This window comes from Drosophila guanche, unplaced genomic scaffold, assembly GCF_900245975.1.
Source record: "Drosophila guanche unplaced genomic scaffold, DGUA_6, whole genome shotgun sequence".
Lineage (NCBI taxonomy): Eukaryota > Metazoa > Arthropoda > Insecta > Diptera > Drosophilidae > Drosophila > Drosophila guanche.
In genome coordinates this window covers 3617121-3641339 of record NW_022995752.1, presented here as the reverse complement: position 1 = coordinate 3641339, position 24219 = coordinate 3617121, and the positions used below count along the sequence as shown (strand labels likewise).

The window sequence follows — 24219 nt, the reverse complement described above, 5'->3', positions numbered from 1 at the left end:
TAAGCTGCTTATTTATAATTGAATGTCTTGCATAATTCTTACAAATAATGTCACAAATATCTTATTTCATTTCTCTATAATTTTCTTTGTGTAAATTATTTATTTGCTGTTCGAAAATTCAGTTGAAAACTCTCCTGCAAATCCTTTTGCTTTCCTACTTTGTAAATGTAACCCAAAAATCAATTATGAAAGCTTAAGGCGGCACTTAATCCTTTTAAAATAAAGACTTCAGAATGTGCAGGCCCCAGGTAGGTTCTAGGGTCAGCTTTTAACTGAATTTTCAACAAAGCTATTTTGTCTGTTTTTCTCATACATTTGCACCCATTTTCCTACACATTTTTCCCTCGTTTTCCCTGCACTCATTTGAACAATTTATAAACTGTTAACAGCTCCATGCCACTTGCCCTGCCCCACATCCCTTAATATACAATTTTGCATAATTTATGGCCACATATATTGAGGCAACAGCAAGCAGGCAAGAGCAGGGTGGCAAGAGCAGGGGGGAAAAGAGCAGGTGGGAGCGAGTGGCTGCATAAATAATGAAATGATATTTAATAATGCAATGATGAGAACTTACAAAAAAAGAGTATGAACGTGTGAAACGCTTCGAAAGTGTCCCCGTTGACACTGCAAATTAATTTCTTCAGTCTGGCTGTAATAATACTGTCTAGATATGGTCATTCCCTACGGAATGGCATTTCCAGTTTTCTTTTATCTTTAAAATTGTGGACTCAGCAGATGTTCGTTCTTTGTGGGGCTGGAAGGGGGCGGTGCGAATTTTGAAATAAACTTGATTTAGTGTGATATCACGTGAGTCTGCACACAAAATTTGGTGACTCTTGCTCTTATGGTCTCTGACAACGAGGCGTCAAACAAGACGGACGGACGGAGAGATGGACAACGCTAAGGTGGCTTGGCTATTGATGCTGATCAAGAACATATATACTTTTTGGGTCGGAAACGCTTCCTTCAGTGTGTTACATTTTTCCAGCACAAAAACCAATATACCCTATTTACTCTTCGAGTACCGCCTATAAAAAGTTGAAGCCCGGACACGAGGCCTGCAGGGAAAACTGATCAAAATATACGGAATAAATGCATTGAAAAATTAAAAACCATTTGCCATTCATTTGTTGTTGAAATATTTAACGTATGAGTATTTTATGTGCAAATTTTGTTTTCTGATATTTTTTACAGCGGCAACACATCCGCTGCAAAGTCAACGATTGACCGAGCGCCTGCAGTTATGCAATGGGAGTGCTGCCACATATTGCCAATCGGCCCAGAAGTGGATCAACAAATTGATGTGCATAAATATTTGAGCATAGCAGAGAATCGAAAGTGAAGAAAAGTCTGGAGAAAGACGATAAAAAACGCATAGAAGAGAGCCAAAAGAAAGTTACTTACCGTGGGAGAAGAGCAAATTACACGACTAATAAAAAGGAAGAGAAAGTGGAAACCGACAAACGACAGCAGACACGGAGGCATAACAAAATGAAAATTAAAATATTTCCGTTGACAGCGGAAGCAGCAATGCTGCGACAGCAGCATAAGCAGGGGCAGCAACAGCAACAGCAGCGGCAATGTCGGAAAATGAAATTGCAGCGGAAGCATAAAATGCCGGAAATATCCGCAAGGCTAATTGTTGCCGCCATCGCCTCGGCCATTTGCTTCTCACTTATCCTGTCCGTGTGCATGCCGGTGGTGCCGGTCCAGGCCCAAGAGCATGATATGATGCACGACCATGACCACAATCTGGATGATGATGATGATGATGTGGATATGCACCATCATCTGGATATGATGCATCATCAGCAGCATCAGGATTTTATAATTGGCGAGTCCGAGGAACGCGATCACATAGCACATCATTTGGGTGAGTTTTCTTTGAGTATCAAATTTTTACAGAATTCTCCATCAACCTTGTTCACAAGTTCCTTTTCCAGGGCAAAATAGTACGAAAATCGAACCTGGAACAAGGCGAACAGTAAATCCTTTTTGATCACTTTATGTGCTCCTTGGTTTCACTTTTCATTTTCATTTATCGTGTGCGGGTTCACAAGGTCAAGTGGGGGTGTTGCCAAAAACTTTCGAGTATCAGCTCCTGCACCTCGTCTCCAATTAGAAAAGCTATCTGGATGTCATTTCAAGTGAACTATGTGACTGGCAGCGCCCAAAATAACACACACACACAGTGGGGCTCATTGAACAAGGAGTAGCAGAGGGAGGAGAAGGAGAGTAGCAGCGCGGCTAGAGAGTGTGGCAGAGTGGAAGAGCGGTTGTGTGGCAGAGCGGTGGTGTGACGCAGAATGAGCTATGGCGAAAGGGGGAAACGAGGACTGAGCTCGTGCTTGGTTAGCTTTAGTGGCTGTTTAAGTTGTCATTGTCCTACCATAGCATAATTAAGGGGGGAGTGTGTGTCGTTACCGGTCCCTGTATGCGTATTGTGGCTTACTGCCTGGTCCTACCTCTCTGCCACACACTCTGCGTGGATAGATCTCCCACACATGCTGCTGGATTCGCTGCTCCCTAGACACTGACCACTTAAGTTTTCTTTGTCTGTGAGTTGTGCGGGGCAGCCTGCTACGGTTCAACCTTCTGGCCCGCCTCCCACTGCTCTTCCGCCTTCCACACTCTGTGCTCTTCCTCCTTCTGCCCTTCCACTTTCTGCTCTTCTTCCTTCTGCTTGGGCTGCTCAACAAGTGGACAAACGTTGACATTGCCACACACAATGTTGAACCTCTGAACATGTATGTATCCTTATCCTCCTCCTAGAGCGTGTGTCTCACGCCCCCTTTTGGGTCCACTGTGTGCCCTGTGTGCGTCGTCTGTGTCCTTGTTTGAGTATCTACTTATGACAAAAAGTGATTGACATTGTGATTGATGGCACTTTAGGTCGTCAGTTTCTGGTTTTATGACTTGACATGGACTTGACCGACCGGCAAACGTACCATGAATTTTTTGTGGATCCCCCCGAAAAAATAGTTTTTAAAGTGGGATTTGCATATGGATTTGCATGGACCTTCTGCTGTGAGTATGTAGATGTCCTTGGGTGTGCAGTAGTGGCCCAACAGGGTCTCATTTGTGGATTTGTACACGCGATTTTCCTCGTTTCCCTTTGGTTTATTATAAATTAGTGTAAGCGAAAGCCGCTTTTCCGCTTTTCCGCTTGAACAATTATCAATTATTGTTTGGGTTCCAAATGATTTTTCATTGAATTTTTCCCTTTGCCTCCCTGAAGTTGTGTTTATTTCTTTTCTTCGCTGCCTTTTTCCTGCCAATTTGGATTCGCCTTTTTTCAGCTTTTCCGCTAGTGCTTCAGCTCTTGCTTTTCCTCTTCTGATGTAGCGGCAATTGTTTGACAATTTTTCAACAATTTCCCCACAGACTGCAGAAAATTTTGTCGCTCTGCACACACACAGACACATGCACTTTGCGCATTCTATGTCATTTCCCTTTTAGTCGTTGCCATTTTTGTTCTCCTACTCCCCTTGTCTATGGGTACGTATGTATATGTGTGTGATTTTTTCACACGCTTTCGCATTGCAACTAAAAGTATGCAGGACTCTCGCTCTCTCTTCTTTTTGTGTGGCGCCTGTCGCTTGGTTGGTGGCAACGAAGCGGATGAGCTGCCGAGTGGAGCGGTAATCAAAAGGGGGGGTGGGTTTGTGTGTTTTTTGGCTTGGTGTGTGGTGCACGGTGGGGGGCTTGGGCTGGTGACTGCAGCAGAACAATCACGGTCGGTGTTGGCCTTTGAGGCCGTGTCAGCGTGTTAAAGTGTGCGATGCGACGCGACGCGACTCTTGTTGTTGTTGCCTCCCAGTTCCCCTCCTCCTGCTCCTTATTTGCTTTAGTTCATGTAATTTGTATTTTATTTTGTTGTTTCTGCTGCTGCTGCTCTTTGGGTAGACGCCCGCGCTCTTGTTGCTTCTTGCTATCCTGGACATTTTTTAGGGTAAAAATTGTATGCTGAAGTGGTTTTTGGAGGGGAATATAGCAGCTAGAGCAGACAGATTATTATATATCATTCTTCCATACACATTTAAAAATATTTTAGCTTTGCTTATTGCTAACACATTAATACATGTACATAAGTCCTTCTGCCATTCATCTTGTTCTATATATTTAGCAATGCTTAGTTTGTTTTTAGCTTAAAACTCTTATTTTAAATATATTTTGGTAGTTTTAAAATTCAAACTTACGATACCTTTTATTCCTGCTTTAGTTTGTTTATTGCCTAAAATATTTTTTGTATATTTTTTGGTACATTTTAAATAAATCCAACAAACTGAAAAGATGTTGTATATAATAGCAGGGCTCATTGGAAAACTGCTATTTCTGTTAATTTAATATCAATTATACAATTTACTTATTGTTTAAACAAACAGATTGTAAATATAAAGAGAGAAAGAAACAAAAAAAAAATAAATAAATAAATGTAAATTAAAGTTTGTTCCGGTTTCCCTGCAGTTTCTTCTCCATTCTAGGGGAATCCTTAAGGCGTAATTTTTAGCCACTTTTGACTTTTGTTTTCCTTCACATTTGCTCTTGCTGTTGCGCTTTTATTCTTATTTTTTGTTATTTTTTATTTTGGTATTGCCTTTTGGCCAATTTTTGGCTTTAACATCATTTTCCCCTGGACCTCACTCTGCTGTTGTTTTGTGCCGTTTGAAGTTTCCTTTTGTAGTTGTTCCCCTCTTCAACTCTGTGTTTAAATGTAATTTACTGACTGTTGATTTGCTGCCTGCAGGCTGCCCATTGGGGAATTTCTAATCAAACTTGTCTTGGCTGCTGCCACATATCAAATATGGCACACAACTCAATTAGCCACACAAAGTTTTGCTATGCGCCAGTTTCCAGTTTTCAGTTTTCAAACTGAATATGAAAATGGAATGCGAAATAAAGACAGAGAATGGAGAGGCAAATGGAGAGCGAAATAGAGATTGTGGAAATAGAAAGTGGCGCCAATGCCAATGCATAGCTGGCAACAAAAGAGCAACTCGACACCTGATACCTTTCGAGTTTAAAATTTGTGCTTACAAATTTGAGCATCCAAAATTTAGCCTGCTGCTAGTTTGAAAGTTAAACCCACAGCTCCACAGCATGAGCTCGCTTTTGTGTCATGAGGGAAATGCATTAAGCTGGCAACAAAGTAGGAGGATCCTCCGCCTTCGCAGGATGCAGGACTCCATCACGTACATCACAGCAACAGCCAAGTTTTATCATCAGCCATCGCTAGATTGATGGCTGGCACTGGGAAATGCAGAGAGAAATGGCTATCAAGACGCAGATAAGCCACAACTGGGCCACGTGATAATGGTCCCTAAGTCTTACCCCCCATTAGTATGAGAATCCAAGCCTCTGAAACTTCTGTGTAAACTCTGGGGCGCCTCCATCTAATTGGAATCATTAGCCGGGCCATGAGCAAACACTTACCAACACTTACAGGAATCATAGACAAATTTGTACAAATTTACAGGCAGTTGTTGACACCTCTCTGCACCGGGAACACTGATAATCCAGGCGGAGGCGCCGCACCGACTTCTGCCTGGCTTCCGTTTCGTTTACCCGCCGGCAGCGTCTTGGTCTGGCCCTCCTGCCTTCCGGTCTGCTGGCTAATAAATCATCCCGAGAACAGACAGTGAGTGAGTGAGTGAGCGGAGAGGCTCTGAGGCGAGAATTGGCTTAAATGCGTTAAGAAAAATCAACAGCAAAACAGCGGAAGATACAGCTAGGTACAGGGGGAAGGTACACTCCAGGAGGGGGAGAAGAGACAGTCGGCAGTCGCTGCCTGTCGCTGGCAGCAGGTGCTATGCTTCTCAGTCATCTTTTGCACTCCCTCACTGCCTTTCCTCCCTTTGGAAGAGTTCTTTTTGGGCAAATAAAGTGAGAGGAAAGCGTAAATTAAAATCCCCAGAAATCGTGGCGAACCTACAGCTACAGTCTGCCTGTCCATGGATGTGGCGCTGGCGTTGCCTCTAGGCTAGGCAGCATGTTTCGAGTTTTGCTCTTCTCTGCGTTGCTTTTTTTCCTTTGTTGTTGCATAATTTTGGGCGCACAACCAAAATATAAATTTTCGTTTGTTTGCTTTTGCTTAAAATACCCTGAAAAAAGATTTGATAAGCGGGGTATATTGTGGTAGGTAAAATAGCATATTTGCTAAATGTTTGATTAGAATTATTTTGGGTTTTATTGGCAATCAATAATTGAATTTAGTAGGTATTAAAAATATTAACAGGATGATTGTTTGAGTCGATAGAAAGAAGCCAGTTGATTATATTTATATAAATATTCTTGTTAGAAGAAGTACGATTATTTTATCAAATTAATATTTAAAATATCTTTAAATTTTTACATATTTTTTCTTATATATTTTGAAAACATTAAAAATCCAATATAATAAGTACCTTCCAACAGCTTTTAGTTGCATAATTCCATCAACAAGCTTTTGTACGCCTATAGGGCATCCCCTTACTCCAAACATCCCACGAAAACATTCAATTTTGTTTTTCGCTTTTTGTGCATGTTTTGTTTTGTCTACGCCTTCGTTGTGTTTGGTGTTCCTGTTCGCTGTAATGGCGTGGAGCAACTCCACTTGGCCCATGTACCTCCCCTTCCTCCCCCTCCCTTCTGCTCCTCCCTTGTTCGCTGTCGCTGTCTCATTGTCTCTGCCAGCGACAATTTTTGGATGGAAAAATTAAAGCATATTTCTTGGCACCGTGCCGTAAGATGGAAAAATGGCATAATAAATAAATCTACTTTGAATTAGCGCCATTTACTTTACATTAATTTCTGTGCCGCCCGTGCAAAATTTATAGCATCGTTCGTTCAATGTTCCTTTTGGCTCGTTTTTCTTTATTTAAAGATTTTCATGTTACGTTTTCGTTTGTTGTTTCTGACAAAAATTGTGTGGGCGGAGGCGGTGCGTGCTCTTTGGCTAATGAAGTACTGAGGTTAGACTGCGATTGTGGCAGTGGCAGCAGCCCCTAAAGGTGTGCAGCTAAGTGGACTCGCAAGTACGTAAAATAGAGTCTTAAATTCTTTAGTCTCTCTTAAAGGTAGCAACATTTCGATTTCAGTTCTGGCAAGTTCTTCGTTCCATTTTGGGGGAAAAGCTTATCAAACATTTATCTTCAATTGCCACAGAATTGCTGGCAATCTTCAAAATGTTTCTGCCTGAGTTTTTCCCTTCATTATGCCTCGTTCTGCTACTTTTCACGGTCACGTCGTATTGCCTGCAAATCACGTCATGGAAAAGCATAGAAAATGCCAAGGCAACGAAACGGGAAAGAACTTTTTTGAACAACTTTCACAACTCTTTTGGGGTTTTTGTGTGTGTGGCTGTCTAGTTCCAGGGCACGTAGAGCAGCAGTCTCCCGGCAACATTTGTTGCCCCATTCAATGCGTTTTCCATGTCTGCACATGAGCCAAAAGCCACAAGAAACGAAAGGAATGCAAACGCAGAGAATAGAGCTAGTAGGAGAGGGACAGTTGGAGATGCTCGTAGAAGATGGTTTTTGGACAACAAAAAAATATTACAAACTGCAGTGGCAGCAGCAGCAGACAGGAGGAGAGAGAGAGGAAGGAAGTAGTAGCGAGGTAGAGACTGAGAGAGAAACCCAAGTCGAATACGAAAGTTTCCTGATGTTTGCCTCTGCCAGAGACCCGACTTTGGTGACACTGCCAATCCCATTCGCAGTTAGGTACACACACCTCTCTAGCTTTCGTTCTCCCTCCCTACATCTCTTTTACTTTCCCAACAGATATCGAATTTATTGCATACTTGCTACAGTGCTCTGTGTGTTGCTGCAACCACAAAATGTATTTGCATTGCCTCTGCAGCTGCGACAAGTCGAAGAGAAGAAAAGTCTCATTTTGCCAAGTCCTTGCGTCCAGTTAGCATGTGCCTTGCCTTGCCGTTTATTAAAATGCAAAAATAGCAAACTGCTCCCACGCAGCATGAAAATTAATTGAAAATTTGTTTTGTAGCAGATGCCTCATGCTTCATGCCTCATGCCTGTCTGTCCTGTATGTCTTTCCGTCTGCTTCGGTTTTTCGTTCAATTCGTTTGCTCAGTTGCCAGCTTCAAATGGGAATCCATTTGGTTTATTGACTTGACTGTCTGCACGCACTGCACAGAGAGAGAGAGAAACCACACACACACAACTGAGTCCCCACAAGTCTTGTCCAAGGTCCTTGCGCTGCTAAACAACATTATTTTATGTCAATGCCGTGAAACCCATTTGCAAAAAGATCGAAAATATAGGAAAAATGTGGCACAGGAAAAGTCGCACAAATGAAAATCAATAGCGGGAGGAGATGAATTCAAAAATGGAGAGACTTTTCTTTAATTCAGTTAAGCCTGAGGTGAAATGTTTAAAAAGATGCGCTTAAATTCTCTACGAAATGTTTAACGAAATTCCAAACCAATTTTCTGTTAATTATGATATCCAATCCAATGGGGGACTGGTGCTATCAATTCACATTAGACAGGGCTTCCGCCCCATTGTCAGCTATCCAGTTTCTACATTCTGAACGTAAACGCATAAACGTAAATGTATTAAACCATTTTGGGGTTTTGCCATTCACTTAATATTGTACAACGCGTGTTTTTGTGTGCAGTGCAATGCATTTAACTATTTGTGGGCTCAGAGAGTGGGGGGTCCAACCCCTAATCGATTCCTACTGCTGTCCCCCCTGATGCTGCCACACAAAAGTCAAATTGCAACTTCATTTTGCGGCTGTGCAAATTACAAGCTGCTCGACCCGACACCGAAAGGTAAAGGCGAAAGGTTGAGAGTGCACAAAAACGCGTTGAAAAAGTGACTCTAAAATATGGGAAGAAAAAATGCAGCAAAAGGAAAAGTTTTCACCCAAAGACTCCACAGACTGCACCGTTCCACTGCCTCCACAGCCTTACATCCCTCCCAGCTCTACTTCCTTCTCTAGCTCCACCATCTCCACTTTCTTCTGCAGCTCTTCCTTTGGTGCTGCGGTTTGGCTTGCGGTTTTTGGGGTTTTAAGCTGCCACTTTCCCAAGTTCCAAGGAAAACGAGAAGGACTGGCATGTGAAGGCAAGGAACGTCAAGCCACCCAACTGAAAGAAGATATCTGTTTATATTCCTTACACACTCTCCTCCCTTACCGCAAATTGAATTTACACTAAGGATAACCAAGCCAATATTAACTACAACTCTAAACGCATACTTTCTCTTTCTCACTCTCTGACGCTTTAACCCACTCTCTGTGGCTCTCTTTCCCACCCGTCTGGCTGGCACTGGATCAACTCTTTTTCATGCCTTGACTGACGACTGGCACGAAAATCTCTTTCTCACTCCCTCACTCACAGCGGAAATGCAAAATAAGGATGAGCTACTTGAAGACATACGCGAGGATACGGTCGTCAATGCGATACCAGAGAAAGGTAAGTAGAATCCCCAACCCTTCTGCCCCTCTGCCACTACTTGTAGCGTCTCCCCCTGTTGCAAATCCCACAACTTGAATTCCCATATACTAGTATTCCACAAGGCAAGTGGAAAGTGTATGCGGTAGCGTCTCGCCTGCAGCAAGTTTTTTGAATCGTTTTGGCTGTGGGGTAAAATCGGCTGGTGATTGAGTTGGAATAGGTAAGGGGTAAGGGGGATTTTAAATTATTATAAGAGTAGGGAAGGTTGGGAAGTCTGACGCTAAAAACTATAGAGGTATATCCAAGAAAACCGCAATTCCTAAAATGTTCGAAAAAATTTTTGGTTCTAGGTCTCAAAGAGTCCTCTTCAATAACTCCTTATCTTTACCTTTTATGGTTACTTCTGGAGTAACACAGGGTAGTCATTTAGGCCCCTTACTTTTCACATTCTTTATTAATGACCTGCCTTCTGTATTGACAAATTCTCGAGAACTTATGTATGCGGATGATGTCAAACTCTGCGTCCAATAAAAGGACATTTCATCTCACTCTCGCTTGCAATCTGATCTCAACAGCTTTCAGTCATGGTGTTTTGCAACACCTTAATGCCTCGAAGTGCAAAGTAATGATTTTTTATCGCTCCAGCCCTTCCTGGCTCCTTACACCCTCTGCGGTAGTCTCTTGAGAGAACTACATTGGTTGATGATCTAGGTGTTAAACTAGACCCCAAGTTAAAGTTTTCTGAACACATTTCTACCATGGTAAATAAAGCCATGGGTGTGCTTGGGTTTATAAAGAGGTGGTCAAAGGAATTTGATGACCCCTATATAACGAAGACTCTTTATATCTCGCTTGTTCGTCCGATTTTAGAATACGGCTCATGTGTATCGTGCCCTCAGTACAACACACATCAGGACCGTATTGAATCAGTACAGAACAACTTTTTATTATTTGCCCTGCGGGGCCTTAACTGGGATGCAACTGTGAGACAGCCATCCTGCAATTAGACTTATTCTAATAAATCTTCCATCCTTAGTTATTCGTAGAAAAAAGCTTGTTGTAATTTTTATGCACAACTCAAGGGGGATCAAGGGGGATGTACACAGCCCTGACTTGTTGAGCCGCGTAAACTTTACGATTCTCATTAGACCCACTAGATACTATATTCCTTTGTTACACTATTTAGATCGAATTATGCCTCACAAGAACCCTTTAGGGTTTTATGCTCGGATTATAATAAAAATATAATAAAAATTTTAGATTTGAAAGGTTTTCGCCCTTTTGCGGGGCGGGGCTCACTTTTGAAATACACTGGTTTCAGTGTGAGCATACAGCAGTCCGGAGCCAAAATTTGGTGGCTCTAGCTCTTATAGTCTCTGAGAACTAGCCGACAAACAAGACGGACGGACAGAAGGACAGACAGACATGGCTCAATCGACTCGGCTATTGATGCTGATCAAGAATATATATACTTTATGGGGTCGGAAAAGTTTCCTTCTGTGCGTTACGTATGTACAACCGTTATTCACACAAATACAATATACCCTATTTACTCTTCGAGTACCGGGTATAAATAGGTAGAGGTAATAAAGATCTACATACATGCCTTGCATGCCTTACATACTGATTTTCACAGAAACTTTAATTTGGCAACCTTCATATTGTAATTTTGGATCTATATTTTTGTAATATTTATTATTATTTTACTTTTTTCATGATTAATCTAATAGTATTATATTAATTGTTTTGTTATCCTTATTTATTATTATTTGATTTATTATTATTTTAAGCAATACAATTTTTCATAATTTGTTACTATTTAATTTGTTAAATTATATCTCTTTTTAGTTTACTTATTATCATAAATAAATATATTTATTATTTTATTGTTCTCTATTTCACATTTTTATAATAATTAATCTTAATTTTAATGAATTTAGTCAAAGGAATTTAATTGTTTGTGACCTAATATCCATTTTTGCGTTGTTTGTCTTTATAATGCCAATATGTGCACACCCAAAACTCAAAACTAGCTTCTGGTCAAGTGTGTGCACAACCAAGTTAAAGTATAGTCTTTCTTCAGTGTCCATACACCCAAGATAAAGTTTTAATCGAGCAAATTTCAATCAAATATGGCACTACAAATTGAAAATAAAAACATTTTGAGTCAATTTAAATAAACTCCCATGTTCATTTTTTTCTTTTTTTCGTTCCTAATTATGAGTTTAAGAGTATTTAATTGTCACTCCGTCGCAGGAGATATTGAGAGGGGGAGAGTGAGAGCAAAAAAAGGTCCTGCACCTGACATCCTTGCCGTGTTTTCATATCGTTTTACTTATCCCCAGTGTCGTCACGTGCTCATTTCTTGTCTGCCAGTAGCCCTGCCAACTGCCAACTGCTTGCCCCCGCCAGGCGCCATTAAGTCAGTTGCCTGTGCGGCATGCGTCCCTTTTGCCTCTTAGGCTTCACATCTCAACCTGCCCCTGTCTCGCTCTCATCACCCTCTTTGCCTGAGAGTCTTTCTGCCTTTAGAGTTGCTTTAGCTCTTGTCGCAGTCTTTTTTTCTCGCTTTTAAATTTTATTTATTGTAAATTGTATTTGAAACGTGCTGAGGTTCAGTTTTCTCTATCTAGCTGAAAAGGCGGCCCGGGAAATGCTAAGCTTGTGCCCTTGGCACGGATATGGGAGAAAGTATCGCATGTAATACGCGAGGATATTCTGCACATGTGTGTGTGTGTGTGTAACTGTATCTGTAGCTGTAGCTGTGTGTCGTGCAACTTAATAGAGTTGTTTAGCATTTAAATAGCGCCATTTACTTGTTGTTGCTTCAACTGTAGCTGCTGCCTGTGCCGCTGCCTCAGTCACTGTTGCCTCTGCCACTGCTCTTTTGCCTCTGCGTCTGCCCCTGCATCTGCTTATTAAGTTGGAATGCCAGTCAAGTCGCAAAGACTTAATAAACTTGGCTTTAAGCAGCAGCAAACAGCGAACGAGTGGGGGTCTAAATTGCGTCTATGGCGGAGGCTTGAGAAGTGGCCCATTAGGCACTCGTGACTAAGTCAAAAGCAGTTTATAATTTCAAGCGCCCGGAGAAACTTCCGAATGAGTTAAGAGTCCGCCCCGTATTATAAGCATTCAAATTGCATTTGTTTTCCTGGTAGAAGTTTCCCGCGAAACCTAAATCGCCATGAAAGGCGCTCCACAACCGACAAAAAAAATTAGCACAGCTCATGCCGTTTATCCGGGGGATCCTGGGGGATTTTGCAGCTAAGCCACGCACACAAGGATATCCAGGGAGCTCCGAAAGACGAAAAATACACATAAACATTGTGCTAAGCACCCACGGGGATAAGTGCAATATATCCCTGAAGCATATGCACATTAAATCGTAATTTCATATGCCCATAAATCCACTAAACAATCACACTTTCAATCCCTTAAAGATGTTACCAATTTTCACACTTGAAGGCGTCAAAGTAGCAGGGCCATAAAGACACACACTTGGACACACACTTACACCAAAGGATACAACGGCCACAGTTACGAAAGTACTCGTGTATCAATAAGCAAAGGAGGGAGAGACTGAGGGGGTACTAAAGCAAATCAAATGACTTGGCAAAAGGCGACAGACGATGACGAAACAGTTGGTCCTGCTGCTGTGTATGCGTCCACAGCCATTGAGGACAGTCTGCTTTGGTTCGTAGAGAGCAGTCTGTGTAATGGAGCTTATTAGTGTGTAGGATGAGGTATGCCCATTATTATTATCAAGTGAGCCATGCTTCAAGAAACAAACAACAAACAGACAGAGGGAGAGCCACAGAGAGACAGAGCAGCAGAAGCTGTGATGCTCTTGAGCCACCTTATGTCTATATAATTTGTTCACTGAATCACCAAATCCTCCATGTATCTAGTGCATGTTAAGCAGTGATTACCCCAGCAGAAAGTGAGAGTATCAGTGGAGCCACTCAAAACGTGATGTTTAGCCAGAGATTAGGCGACAATCAACCACAGGCTGAGGGCATGCATGACACACAAAAGCAAGGCAAAAAGTTGCCCGTTTTTCTCGCGCACTTGGCTCGACGTTTTGTGCGCCGCAATTGAGATTTACGGCCGCATCAATAAACATCAAAAAAATATTCCACCCCCACACAAGCAGCCTGAAAGCTACAGGACACACACACAGGCTAAAAGCTACAGCACACGGACCCAAACACAGACAGCCTCCAGGGCAGCCCACACCCCTTGCTTATCGTCTTGTTTACGCATTTTAAGTACAAGATTGTTATGTGTTGATTTGCCTTAACCGATGCGTGCCCCGCATATGAGAGGCAAGGCTCCCTTTCAAGGAATTTCACTGCCCCCAACCCAGTTTTATGTTATTTTATTTTATTACGAGAGCGGAATGCGTGGGGTGCACAAAACTTTGCTTTGCTGGGATGTCAGCGACAAACAATAATCAAACAAAAAGGCGCCCAAGTTTTAAGTTCACCCCAGCCTCCATGTCCTTCCGCTTAAACACAGCAAACCACAAATCTGTTGCATACTTGCGGGCGCGCATTTAAAGTCAATGCGCCTTTTGGGTGCCGCTTCACTGAACAGGCCACAGCCGCTGCCACGCCTATTCACAGCCAGTGTTTGTTTGTATGGCTGTTTAGCAGTGTACTTTGATTGACTGGTTGAGAGCTGAGTGACAGGCCAGGGACAGGGACCTTGGTCTATGTCTGCGCTGCGTTGATGTAGGTTTATGCTAAAACACAGAGAGAGCAAAAATGGGCCAAATGTGCCACTGGATATCTGGCAGGGCCCACACAGTAGATTAAATAAAATGGAATGCAATTTATTTTCATTTACCTTTAATTTGTTAGGTAATCAGTGTTGAGGGAAATGCTCATACACTGAAATTAGATGCCAAGCCAAATGGTAAACCTTAAAACACTTTTTCATACACTTTCAGTTACACTTTTGGGTTGTTTTGTTGCCAGCCAGCACTAGCCTAGAGCGGAGGTTCTTAACTTACAAAAAGCGAAACCAATGCAAATCCGGAACCCTCACTCTAAGTTAATTTTGGCACACACACTGCCTGCACTTGCACTTGCCATTAATTTGCATGAACTTAAACACTTTCACTTTATTTTCTTTATGTTTCTTGTAGATCTTCCCAAGTTTGGTGAACTCTTGCAGAATGTCACAGTCCCTGTGAGTCGGGAGGCGGTGCTTCAGTGCGTTGTCGATAATTTGCAGACCTATAAGGTAAGTTTTTCGCCCCTCTCTTTCGCTCTTATTTCAGCTTCCGCTGTCAGTCGGAACCGTTTACACTTCATCAGCTGAAAACGTGACATACTTTGGGGCGCAACTTTAGTATTTGTTTTGTTTTTCCTTTGCGTGTCGTTCGTTAAACGCACAAAGCGCTTGTGACCGGGCGTTTGTGATGTGACCCTTTCTGTGACGCCCTTTTGGGGCCTGCCGCCTGGAGTACGTTTTGAAACCCCCATGGCCCCACTTTGATTTCGTGACCCATAGGCAAACAAACACACACCAAAAAATGTATCTCAATGAATTGCCGAAACGAAACGAAAATAGCAAATGGACAGGGGATACACTCAGTTATTTTTGTGTGTTAGTCAGCCCCTAAATGGAGACCCTTTTGTGTTAATAATACTAACCCGCAACGATATGATCATTATCTGTCTCGCTGCTCGTTACTGTTGCTGTCGGCGGCAGACAAATTAAAAGATACCAAAATTGATGCCTAAATGGACTCAAATTCTGTACCTTAAAGCATGACTGCTCCATGTGTGGCCCCTGTGTCCGCTGTGGCATGTGGCATTCAAGTCGAGTTCACTTTAATCACTAGATTAATAAGCTATTCAATAATGCAACAAATCCCAGTAACTAGAGATCAAAACAAACGAGCGACTCTAGAGCTTTAAGTTTCACTTTTTTGTATTTTTTTGTTTTTACCATATTACGAGGATTACCAACCGTATAGTTTTTATTTAAAATTAATCTATGCTTAATGGCAATACTCAGAATATAGCAAAAAAGACACAGACACATAGAGATACACATATTTTTGCTCTTTTTCAACCATTTTGTTGTTGCTGTTGTGTTGCGCTTGTGAGCTATGTTGCCTAGTACCCGCGATGACAAAGGCTTCTCACACTACAAGTGGTCTTTATCAACCCAAGTACTAAGAACATAGAACCAAAAAAAAAGAGAAAACGATACAAATTAAAATCAGTTTCACTTTGAACTCAACGATACATATTTTTCACTACAAGTACGACAGATTTTCCACCATTTTGGGTTGATAGCTAACTATTTTTGGCAGGGTTTCTTTTTACATTTTCGCGCTACGTTGTCTGCTTTAGTTTACCTTTTGCAGTCCCCGTTGCTCTTCCGTTTACTCTCCTATTTGCTCTCCCCTTTGCCCTACCCTTTTCATTTTCCCTTTGCTCTCCCTATTCCTCTGTAATTTGTAATAAATGAGCTTCGTTCACGCCACTCGAGCATTAGCATACAGGAGAGGGTCTTCAGGATGCGGAAATCGCTGAACGTTTTAGTTTTTTTTCTACAACAAACCAAATCTAACCAAATATAAAAAGTGCCTATCTCGTTTATATTTTTTTTGTTTCTCTGTGCTGCAGATTGCGTGGCTACGTGTCGATACACAGACCATTTTAACGATACAAAATCACGTCATAACCAAAAATCATCGAATGAGCATAACTCATGCGGAGAAACGTGCCTGGATATTGCGTATACGTGATGTTAAGGAATCTGACAAAGGATGGTAATGTAGAGCCAACTGTAAACACACACATAAAAATAAAGTTTTTATTATTGTTTGAAGTTTGCAAGCCGATCGAAAACTATCAAATATGTGGCATAAATTTATACTTACATTTGGATCCTTTTTTTTCCAATCCTTGACAGGTACATGTGCCAAATAAATACGGATCCCATGAAGAGTCAAGTCGGTTATCTGGATGTTGTGGGTGAGTAATCAAATCCTTTACGATTGTGTAACAGACACATACACCCCCTGCTGAAACTACACCCCATAGCTTGCGCAATACAATCGATGTAGGTCCCCTGCCCTGGACCCCCCCCCCCCTCCCCCACAAATGAATTGCAATTTGTGTTCAACGTGGCAGGGGGGGTCTACAAAGTTGGCTGTTGATAGTTTTTCAAATTGCACTAATTGCTGCGCCCAAGTGAGTGGCGATTGGAATGCAGGGCAGTGCGAGTGAAAAGTGTAGAGTGGAAAGCGTAAAAGTGGGTTATAGAGAGAGCACAGAAAGTTTAACGAAACTTCTAGGCAAACCAACTCTCTCGATTAAGCCTAATTGCCATACACTCGTGGAATTTGAAGGAGGTGGGAGTCTTTTTTTTTTGCAGCAAAATTCTTTCACTTAGCCCACATACACACACACATCCCTATTAGTTTTACGCCCACATACTCTCGAAAAAAAAAAAGGAAAAGAAAGTGTGCACTAGTGGGCCAAAGGTGGACTCGTAATGAAACAATTTACATGCTACGTGCAGCACCTACCCGACGACTGTCAAGCACCCATACAACACCACCCACGTACCACCCCTCCTGTCTCGACTCACCTGTCTGTCTCGACGGACCATGTCCGTGTCGTTCATGTCCGTCCTGTTCGTACTGACGTTAATTATTCAGACGGCGTAGACGTTCGTTTTCCTACCAACAAAACCTCAGAGCAGACAACGGATCCTTTGGGTTCCTTCACCCGTAGGCAAATTTAAAATGAATATACTGGGGGTGGAGTCCCTTCTGAGGTTTTTGGGGTCTCGTGTTTCCTGCCATCCGCATAAGTAACCACTTTGGTTGATTGTATTTTCATTGGATGTTGAAATTCATTAAGAACAAACCCCCACACCGCCTACACTGAGCGAAACGCTGTTAATTTGCCTGTTGATTGTAGGGTGGCGCGGGCACCCCGACACCCCTTGCTGCAAACCCGCACTAAGTCTTATAAGCAATAGTAGCAAGCCGCTTTAAATCACCGACCGGCTTTGCCAGATGCCGGTTTTGTGGTGCCACGGGGTGCTGCGTGGAGTGGGTTGCGGAGTTCGGAGTGCGGAGTGGTGTATATTTTTCACCACTCGAACCACTTTCTGAGACAGCAGATCCCGCGACTATTACTGTTGTCGCCGCTGTACGTTTGGACTTGCCACACCGCAAAATAAGCAGAGAGGGAGAAAGAGCGTGGTAAAGCACTGAGCCACGTTAAGCCAGTCAGCAGGCAATGCAGAGAGGAGCAGAGGGAACAGACAGACAGAAAGCGACAGAAATACAGCGAAAGACAGAGAGATACACAGTTGGGGATACATACAGACAGTCAGGGAGTGAGACAGAAGACAAAGAGTCGGACACTGTGAAAAATAAGAGAGAGAGAGAGAGAGAGAGTGAGCAGCGCAAAGCTGACAAAGCGACATTGATAAAGGTTACAAAAAATCGAGAAAATTGGGTGCCGATTGAGTTGGTATTCAGTTGCTTAGTGCCTCTGTCTCGAATCTCAACAACCCTCTGAGGCTCTGATGGAATAAGTCCGCGGGAAATCAAATACAGATCATCAGATAGATCAGCTTTTTAGCAGAGCAGGAGGTGTCTGAAAAAGGAGGTAAATTTTTAAGGTGCACTTGGAAGAACATAAATGGAACCATAAATTATTAAATTTCTAAGGAAAAACTACTAAAAATTTCGATATATTTATGAAATATAATTCTATAAATAAAGATGTTCTTTTGTGGGATATTTCCTATTGGCAATCGCTTCCACATATCCACGTATGAATGCTTAGATTTTTTTTGTATTTTTATTACCTATTGGTAATTTAAAAATACACACACGTAAATTAGGTTAAAAATAGGGAATGGCTCTTTTTTGTGTTTATTTTTCATAAATCGTGGAGTTCTTCAAACAAATAAATTGTTGTTTGGAAAAATGTGTATTTCCAGCGTTTTTTTTCGACTCTATTTAAGTCGCCTTCTAATGTAAAGAACTCCGAAGAGACTGGCCATATATATCATATCCCCGAACTAGAATCAGATCGGATCTTTGTTTTATCCAGAATGACAAAATTCGTGTCCAGTGGCTGCCCCCCGATCCATTCAGCAGAATTGATTGTTTTTGTTACTTATACTATCTCGCTCACACGTCCTTCCTCGTTTTTTACTGAATCAATCAACAAATCCCTACAAGTCCAAGCCGCGCCACAAATGCAATTTTGACACTTTTTTTTCGCTACCTGAACAATTCCAAAACTAGTAAAAATCCATCAAAATTTTGCAAGGGCTGAATAAAATATATATATGTACATATGGCTTCCAACCCGAAACAAATTGTGGACATATTTTCGCTTGACATTGTGTGGAATTTTCCTCACATTTATTTTGGCTCCACAATTTTTGTATTCTGTCGTTTTTCTCAGTTGTTGTTTCTGTTTTTTATACACCAAATTCATATGAATTTTTCGTTTGTAGGTGGGGCTGCTAACGCTGCATTGTTTAATTTATATAGAAGTAATATTTTTTTTTCCTACGCTGACGTCTGGCCTATGGCTGAGCGGTGCCTAGGCCGTGGGGGCTTCGGTGTGGCTATGCATTTGATTTGATCGGATAAACGCCATGAGCTATACATGAGCTGATTTGAGCAGAGGGGTAAAAAGTGGAGTAAAACAAGTAACAAATCCTTTTGGGGCAAATGCATTTTTGAACAAATGCTTTTTTAAGCGATTGTTGTGGTTTCGATGAATAGATTGGCAGGAATCGATGGTGAACGAGAAATAGCTTTAGGGGGATTCTATTGCCTAAAAAAATCATACAAATCTAATAAAATTGTTGTGGAGTAGAAACTCTTTTATTTTTAACCCATACTATAATCCCCCATTTCCACACATTTTTGCTTTTTTAGCTCGATTTTAAAGCCTTATTTTATCTATAGAGAGAGGCTGCTCAGGGGTATTTTGTTTACCCAAAAAGAGCGAAAAAAAAACAAATAAATAATAAAAATCTTTTATTTTTAAACTTATACTTTAATCCTCACCTTTCCACACTTTTGTGAGGCTTTAAACTTTAAAGCCTTCTTTTATCTTTAATTTTAAAAAGCACCCCCACTTTTAAATCCCACTTGCCGGGGTCTCAAACCAATTGAAATTAATTTTTGGCACATCAATTTAATCACACACCATTTCACCTAATTTCATAAGTTATCAACCGCCCTGCCGCTCCCCGCTGTTTCTGCCAAAAGCAAAGAGATTGCCTGCCACGCCCACTTACCGATTAAGACATTTGTGTGACATGTAGCCAGGCACAATAAAAAGAAAAGTTGAGAGAGTGGAAGGCAGCGGCAGCCTACATTCAATTTGTACAGCATGACGTATACGTAATGTCTGTGTGTGTGCATCTGTGTGGTTTGGGTGAAAAGTCAAAGTACATTTTGTAAAACATGCACATCATTGTGTTGTGTGCCCCCCACACCATACAGAAGACTTTGAAGTCACATACAAGTCATATCGTGGCCTTGGCTTGGGGTTCCGCACTGCTCTGCTGCCACTCTCAAGTCTCTCACCGGATTCTCTTACGAGTATAAATGAAATGGAAACGTTTATATGGGTATGTGTGGTTAGCAATCAAGGCAATCAAGAAGGAAATAAATAGAAATATTGACGCCTTTCAATTGTAGAAGAAATGTCCCCAACTAATTGGATTTTCATGAAAAGGAAAAGCAACAGAAGGCAGGCAGCATTCAGGCAGCAGCCGGGCAGGCACTCAAAATGAAATAAAACAAATGCGGCCCATAATTAAAAGCAGATTTTTTGGCAAAGAACGAGAGTCGAAAGTGAAGTCGAGTCGAGTCCACTAGGATGAGCTCATTCATTCAGTAACTGTCTGTCACTCTGTCGGTTTGTCTGTCTGCCGCTCTTTTTTTTTGGCAAGTGCTTAAATTGTCAAGCGTAAAATTATAATTAATTGCTAAAAATAAGGCACACGCACTGCTAGCAGTCTTTATAGTGTCTCTCCCCCAGCAGCTTTAAAATTTGTCGAAGGGTGAACGGGGTGCCTGTCACGGTTACCTGTAGAACTGCAGGGGATAAGCTTTTATTTAATTATGGTTTGTTCATTTACCCCTTTTCAGAGAAAAATTGAGGCAAAAATTTGTAGCAATTAAAGTTTTAATGTAAAACTTACTTAAGTCGACAATTAAGATTTAAATGTAAAACTTACATTACTATTATTAATTTACACATCAAAATTATTTTTAATTCAAAAAATGCTCCTTACATACACAAATTCTATTTATTTCCAAAAATTCCCCCAACAATTTTGCATATAATCTATCGACTTTTAACAATGTATGTATTATATTTTGTTTATTTATATGTCAAACAACAAATAATTGCAACAACTGCCATGCCACAATCATCACGAATGCCTCGAACAACAACAACTGTCGCAACAACCACACTTGCCACATCCCCGCAACAACAAACTGTGTGTGCAACTGCAACTGTGTAACTGCTGCCAACTGACAACTGCCACTGTCTGTCTGACACCTGGCGAACAATTCACGCAAACAATTTACTCACTGCCTGCCGTCCTGGTTGGCCCACGCGGCGTATGAATAATATGTCGCTGGCAAACTTTGTGTGTCTGCTGCTGTTCCCTCTGTACGTGCCACGTAACTTCTCTTATATCTTTTATATGATTTGTGCAGTTCCGCCTGATATACTGGACTATCCGACCAGCACCGATATGGTCATACGTGAGGGCTCCAATGTGACCCTTAAATGTGCGGCCACAGGATCCCCCACACCGACGATAACATGGCGACGTGAAGGTGGAGAACTGATACCGCTTCCCAATGGAGCAGAAGGTAAGATCCAAGGGGGGAGAGTGCATGCCAGCTTGGATTTGCTGAAGGTAAGATTAGACCTAACGGAGAGGCACCTGTGCATGGCATGCAAATGATTGGCGCGTGTTTCCATTGCATTAAATTTCATTACAGAACGTTTTTTAAGTCACTTTCTCGTTGCTCTCTTCTCTCTCTGCTCGACTGTAATTAGGAGAGCCGGAAAAAGGGCTCGTATAATAATCAAAACTGAACTCAATAATTTCCAATATTAAGGACGATGATTTGACGGCGCATTTCTGACATGCAAATTGCCTTGCACTTGATATCGTATTTGGGTTAGCTTAACTTAATTAATTGTAAGTGGGTTACAAATTAAATAGGGTATATTGTATTTGTGGGAATAACGGTTGTATGTAACGCACAGAAGGAAGCGTTTCCGACCCCATAAAGTATATATATTCTTGATCAGCATCAATAGCCGAGTCGATAGAACCATGTCTGTCTGTCCGTCCGTCTGTCCGTCCGTCCGTCTGTCCGTTCGACTGTCCGACTGTCCGACTTGTTTGTCGGCTAGTTCTCAGAGACTATAAGAGCTAGAGCCACCAAAAAAAGCGTCTCACGCGTCCCTTCTCGTTAAGAAATGGAACAAATAGCCTAATTTGGTTGGAAATTAAATTTAGAGACTATTTTTGTGCAAATTTAAGCAGATAAAATATTATTCCAATGCACTATTATCTAAATCATTTATAAATACATACATTTATACCACAGAACTCCATTCGAAATTGTACTTAGAAATCAATTATCATTATTTTGATAGATAGATAGATAAAGTATTAAAATATTATTATAATAGTTATAAAAAGCAAGCAGAGAGAAATCTTATCAGAATATTATATATCAAAGAAGAAATCCCCTTAGAAATTTTAATTAAAAATCAGATTTTCTGATTTATTATCTCAGAAATTATAATTAACAATCAAGTTTAATTATTTTGATCGAAAACAAAGCATTAAAAGATTAAAAATAAATAAATAAAATGCAAAGCAGGGAGAGATCTCGTCGAAATTGTTGATAACACAGCAAAAACACCTTCAGAAATATGAATTAAACGTCAAGTAAAAGCGCATAATAATTAGGAACTCCCTCAAAACTTGATTGTTTAATTATCGCTCAAATTATGCATTTGGGCACATGGGGCAGGGAGAGGGACACCTGAAAAACAATTCCAATGCAAAATAAGATGGATGGAGAAAGACAACACAAGCGCCAATACTGCTGAAGCATCTGCTGATGTTCCTGGTTCCAAAAGGAGGAAATGAATGAGCAGATGCCAAACACAAGAAGGAATCAGACAGACACACGGAACACACACCGAAAATATGCAAAATTTGAATTGCATGAAATGCTGGGCCCTGAGAGGCAGAGGGCTACATATGGGGCAGGATCGGGGGCAGGGCGGAGCGGCATATAAGAGGCAGAAGCAATGCGAATTCAGATTCTTGGGGAGCTGCATATGCAATGAGCGAGATGATTAGCTGTAGGAGGAGTAGGAGTAGGAGAAGGAGGAGGAGCAGGAGGAGGAGTATAAGAAATGGAGGAGGAGTATACAGGAGAGGAGAAGCAGGAGAAGGAGCTTCAGCCAGGGCAAAGGACTGTGGAATTCTATTTGCATAGCAGGCACTGTGTGATTGCGCCTCTCCAGCTCTTTCCGTAAAGCTCTTCTGAGGTTTTATAAATGACAAATAAATATACAATTTTCAACCTTCAATGCGTCTCATATTAATCTTTGTATTTCCTTTCTTCTCTTTATTTTCTTTCTTCCAGCTATTGCCTACAATGGATCCTTTTTGACCATTGCCAAGGTGAATCGCTTGAATATGGGCGCTTATCTCTGCATTGCCTCCAATGGCATACCGCCAACAGTCAGCAAGCGTGTGATGCTCATTGTGCACTGTAAGTATGCAGGAGAGAGAACAGAGTGCTACCAGAGCCTCCGGGGAGAAGGAGGCAGTGGTGTAGAGGGCCCATATCAATTTTAGCATATTTAAATATTTATAGTTGTGCGCTAGAGCGGCATCACCAGAAGGTGCCGGGCAGACCGCACCGCAGACACAGTCACAGAGCAGAGACAGCCAGAACACAGACACATATAGATAGAACACACATATAAACAACACACACATAGAAATATATAAGCACACACATAGACAGCGTCACACACCCATCTCAATGGGAAAGCAAAGCTCTCTTGTGCCGTGCTAAATATGCTCTGCATTTTAATTTTTCCCAAGAGGCAGGCAGCAGGGGCAGCTGCAAAATACTGTATACTTTTAGGTGCCATGCATAAAGCAAATAATTAAGTGTGTGCACCAGCGCCATGCTCCCCTCTGATCCACACAGAACTCCGCTCCTAACAGAGCTCCTCCCATAGCTCCGCTGCTACCCGAGCTGGTTAGCATTTTCCATTGCACTTTTCCAGCAGCATCATCAGCAGCAGCAGCAGCATCAGCAGCTCCTTCTTCTCTTTGCTAATTAAATAAAAATTAAAATTGCTCAACAATTTGTTAGGTAAGTTCAGTGCACACACATAAGTCCCTCTGCCCCAAGTGGGAGAGTAATTTGCACCCAGGGGAATACTCTTAGTACGAGTACGCAATCCTCTGCTCACTCTCTTTTTTTGATGGCCAACCGCAGTACGCGCTTCGTTTCAGCATTTCAGCTTCAATTGCCAAAGCAAAAGCATTTTCTGTGGCTTTTCTATAAAATTAAAAAGCAATTAGTTTGGGAAACAATAAATGGCAACCGCAGCAGTCGTGGCAGCGGCAACGCCGAAAACGATGGCAATATAAAGCACTAGAAAAACGATAACAATAACCAATGGAATTTCCCTCCCTCTATAAATGGAAAAATTCTTTGCCTTTGTTCGTCT

At 41.6% G+C, this 24219-nt stretch overlaps 1 protein-coding gene across 2 annotated transcripts in view; it reads left to right on the top strand.

Moving 5' to 3' along the window:
• Nucleotides 1–24219, top strand: part of LOC117587814 (neogenin) — a 44942-nt gene that overhangs the window by 8555 nt on the left and 12168 nt on the right. The window contains exons 2-8 of one of the 2 annotated variants that reach the window (XM_034278770.1): nucleotides 1198–1876; nucleotides 9350–9424; nucleotides 14556–14653; nucleotides 16051–16196; nucleotides 16340–16401; nucleotides 21150–21308; nucleotides 23115–23243. In XM_034278770.1, coding sequence (XP_034134661.1) covers nucleotides 1495–1876; nucleotides 9350–9424; nucleotides 14556–14653; nucleotides 16051–16196; nucleotides 16340–16401; nucleotides 21150–21308; nucleotides 23115–23243 — 1051 coding nt within the window. In that variant the 5' untranslated portion in view covers nucleotides 1198–1494. The remainder of the gene's footprint in view (nucleotides 1–1197; nucleotides 1877–9349; nucleotides 9425–14555; nucleotides 14654–16050; nucleotides 16197–16339; nucleotides 16402–21149; nucleotides 21309–23114; nucleotides 23244–24219) is intronic. The other variant, XM_034278771.1, reaches the window with a different exon arrangement.